The sequence below is a fragment of the Atta cephalotes genome (assembly GCF_000143395.1).
Source record: "Atta cephalotes unplaced genomic scaffold scaffold00001, whole genome shotgun sequence".
Taxonomy (NCBI): domain Eukaryota; kingdom Metazoa; phylum Arthropoda; class Insecta; order Hymenoptera; family Formicidae; genus Atta; species Atta cephalotes.
The window spans coordinates 7,063,324-7,067,055 of NW_012130065.1; the positions used below are offsets into that span (position 1 = coordinate 7,063,324).

Here is a 3,732-nt window from a genome sequence, read left to right on the forward strand (position 1 = left end):
TTGTTTTAATCTGAATAAATTTTTTTATTCCGATCTCAGCTTCAAGCTTTGTTAACGTTATTCCACGTTAACTTTTATTTTGTTGTTCTCTCATCTCGCCGACTTTATTTTATTCTTTGTGGCTGTCTAATATAATTTGCTGGACTAACAGTTTTAGTAAATACGCTTTTTGATCTCAGAGGTATTAAGAGAGAAAGTCAGGGATAATACGTGTTTTCCACAATCTAAAGACAACATTCATTATTTTAATAATTATTTTAATAATTATTAATATAGTATTTATTTTTTCTTAACTTTTCCACTTTGTTTTATTATTGAAGTTTATTTTTTGCTGTATTTTAAGATTAACTTGTATAATATAAAAGATAAAATAATTAAATTTTTCAATATTTTTTTATTTGCTTAAATGTATGCTATTTCATATAGATATTATGTTTTCTTTTATTGAAATCAAAGTCTAAATGTAATAAGTAAAGTGGTTTTCTCCACTAAATCGCTCGTTCGAAACAGCCCTGAGAAATTATCGCGAATGGAATCCGCAATATCATTTCGCATAATTGCATACAAACTTTATTGTAAGATTAATTAAAATTTTATATTCAAAGGAAGGCACTTAAATGTATTAAGACAAAGACAGATATTCTATTCAATTCAATTTCTACTTAATTCCCTAGTTCTACTGTTTTTTCACTCGCTCTGCTTCTAATAGATAATTAAAATCCGTTGTATGAAGTTTAATTAATTGTAAGGTCTATTACAGACGAAAGCGCAAACATCAGACTCACTATTACGTCTTACTGCGCGCTATATAGATTACCCCAAAATGTGCGAATGTGACAATACGCTAATGAATTTCTCACTCCATGACGAACTTGAGTTAGTATTAGTACAATAGAACCAGGTCGCAATTCTGTTCTATCTTATAGTCACCACATTCGAAATTCTAGACAAATTTCCATAGTAATTGTACTAGAAATGGACGTAGCTCCACCAGTCTTGCTCGTATTATTTACGGCTTTACTTACGCATCTTGTGTGTCTGTATCTCACATGTGATATTCGTGAACTTCTCACAGTTTCACACTCACACGCGTACATATTAATACGAAATGAAATTTCGACATTGGAACTTAGCTGACTGATAGGATAATTTGTCTTCTATGAGGCGACGCATTACACGCTGTTGCCATTATTTGCCCAATTACCGCACGATTAAATTTAACATCCTCCTGTGTCTAAATTGCTTTTGTACGAGCGAGAGACCTATTTCCCTAAAATAGCGGTTGTCCAATCTTTCTTATTGCGACGCTCTTTTTGCATGATGACGAAATTTGCATGAACGCGTTGCTGCGACGTTAATGTAAATGGAAAAATGCGCTCAGTAATCAAGCTTTTACTTTCATCTACTAATACTATATTATATATGATTTAAAAAATATATATATTATTATTGCACCTATTTCAATTAAATATTAACTTTTTCAAAATATACATTGAAAAAAAAAGAGTGCCGATTAAAATATATAAATTGATTTATTTATTTATCTGATTTTTGAAAATTTCTACATGATTGTAATAAATTTCTTTTCATATTTTTTTATTGGTTTATTTAAACATCTATCAAATGTTTCAGCTCTAAAAACAAAAAGAATCAAGTACATATAATAGCAAAAATAATAATGCTTGTTGATAAACATATACATGGACCTCATATCTTTTGATTTTCAATAACTTAGTAACAGGTGTTGCAAGTTGCATAATCAACGTAACCACAAATCTCGTGCGGTATGTGCCCACATCTGTACGTTTCATTCTAATTGTAAGTTCGACACCGCACCATTATTCAGTCGACACACAAAGACTAAAGTTTACCACTCCATTCTAATAGTAGCGTTGTTTGTTCAATTATCACACAATTAAATGCAACTCTAATTATCTTCACGTGAAAGTATAATTGCTTCGTTCACATACGATATTCTGGAAGAATATCGGATAGAATAAGAGAAGAGAATTAAAAATAAGTGGAGCGTGTCATGTGTGAGAAATAGGTACATTATAATGCAGCTCGAGCGTTATATACAAATCTCATAAATTTATAAGCATATACCACCAAATATTTTATGACGACATACCATTGCTACAATCAATGTTGGTTTTTATGTTTTAGGATTTTGTTACGGGTTTGAGTATACTTGCTCGTGGCTCGATAGATGAAAAACTTCGTTGGACGTTTTCTCTTTATGATATCAACGGCGACGGATGTATCACGAGGGAGGAGATGACGGACATTGTGACTGCCGTATATGAGCTGATGGGAAAATTTTCTGATCCCAACTTGGACCATGAGGGTGTACGCGAGAAAGTGGATCGTATGTTTCAGGTAGAAAAATGAAAATAAATCTTCAAAACATTCGCTATTAAAAAGATTTAAAAATTTGATATATATTCTAAGTCAGTATTAGCAGATAACAGTATTATAGTCTTTCCAAAACTATTTCCACTTGGAAACAAAACCTAATAAACATGTATTTAATTGTAATTTATTAAAGAAGATTGAGTTAAAAATATCAATTTGGAGCAGACAAGCGTGATATTTAAATTAATGAATTTCGTATCTATTTCAAATGATGACTGTCGATAATCTGTTCACTTCAGCGAAAGAAAACGAGCGTCTGCGGAGAGTATATCCGTGAGACAGGAACGAGCCTTTCTTTTTAGAAGCTGTCACATTGTTAGCTACGGATGACAATGCCCGCAGTGCATTCGGTCTTTTCACCTATATCTCCGGCACTACAAGCGAAAAAAGGAGCAATCTATTTTACAGAGACAATTTACGCGGATGACGTGTCTTCTGCCTGCCCAATAATAGCTACACGCTTTATCAATCCTATGACAAATGAAGTTCAAAGAGTTAACGTTTTTAGGATATGAATAGAATTGTGCTGACAATCGAACTGCACAAAACAGGCGTATTCGCCTTCGTAAAACAATTGTGTTGTAAAATACGCGATAAATGCCAACCAATATAAAAAGTTCAAAGAATGTAGATTTCCAATTTTTTATCTGTTACAAAAAAATTGTATAATAGTATAATCTGTTAAACGTAAAAAAGCTTTAAAGAAATAGCGCGGTAACAAATACATTGATCTTATTTTACTCGGACACGAATTACGATTATATAAAATTAATAAATATAAAATTAATAAATAATATTTTATATAATTATTTTATTTTGCTATTAGAAGAAAAGTTTTAAATTGAAAGCTTCTTTCATAATTTATTATCGACTGACATAAGCTATCAGAATCCTAGATCCTCATCTTGGATTCTGTGTAGTCAGGATCCATTGATGTGTTTCCTATGCTTTCGTTGATGTTGAAAGGAAACGTAAACGTCGACAGTAAAGGCGACGCGACCAGAAAGGGTAAATGCCTTGTTTAGTGTTGCTGCTTTTGAGACACACTGATACGCGTGTACACACTCGTGGTCGTGTATGTGGCAATCGCGACAGCATAAGAGAGATAGGATTAGTACCTCAACATGAAGCTCCAACTCGAAACCTCAGTATATGTGCGCATTTTACGTTTATATATATATATATGTATATATATATATATATATATATATATGTATATATATATATATATATATATATACACACACACACACGCGACGTAACGGTTAAAGTTTAATTACTTATCGTCGTGGTTCGTCTCTACTTAACAACGAAACC

General features: G+C 32.0%; 1 protein-coding gene across 1 annotated transcript in view; it reads left to right on the plus strand.

Annotated features, from left to right (window-relative positions):
* The window catches only part of LOC105618314 (Kv channel-interacting protein 4), a gene marked incomplete at its 5' end in the record, with an annotated part of 37,999 nt that overhangs the window by 28,714 nt on the left and 5,553 nt on the right, over nt 1-3,732 (plus strand). Inside the window, one exon of the mRNA XM_012199858.1 lies at nt 2,167-2,379. Within this exon, the coding sequence (XP_012055248.1) occupies nt 2,167-2,379 (213 nt within the window). The remainder of the gene's footprint in view (nt 1-2,166; nt 2,380-3,732) is intronic.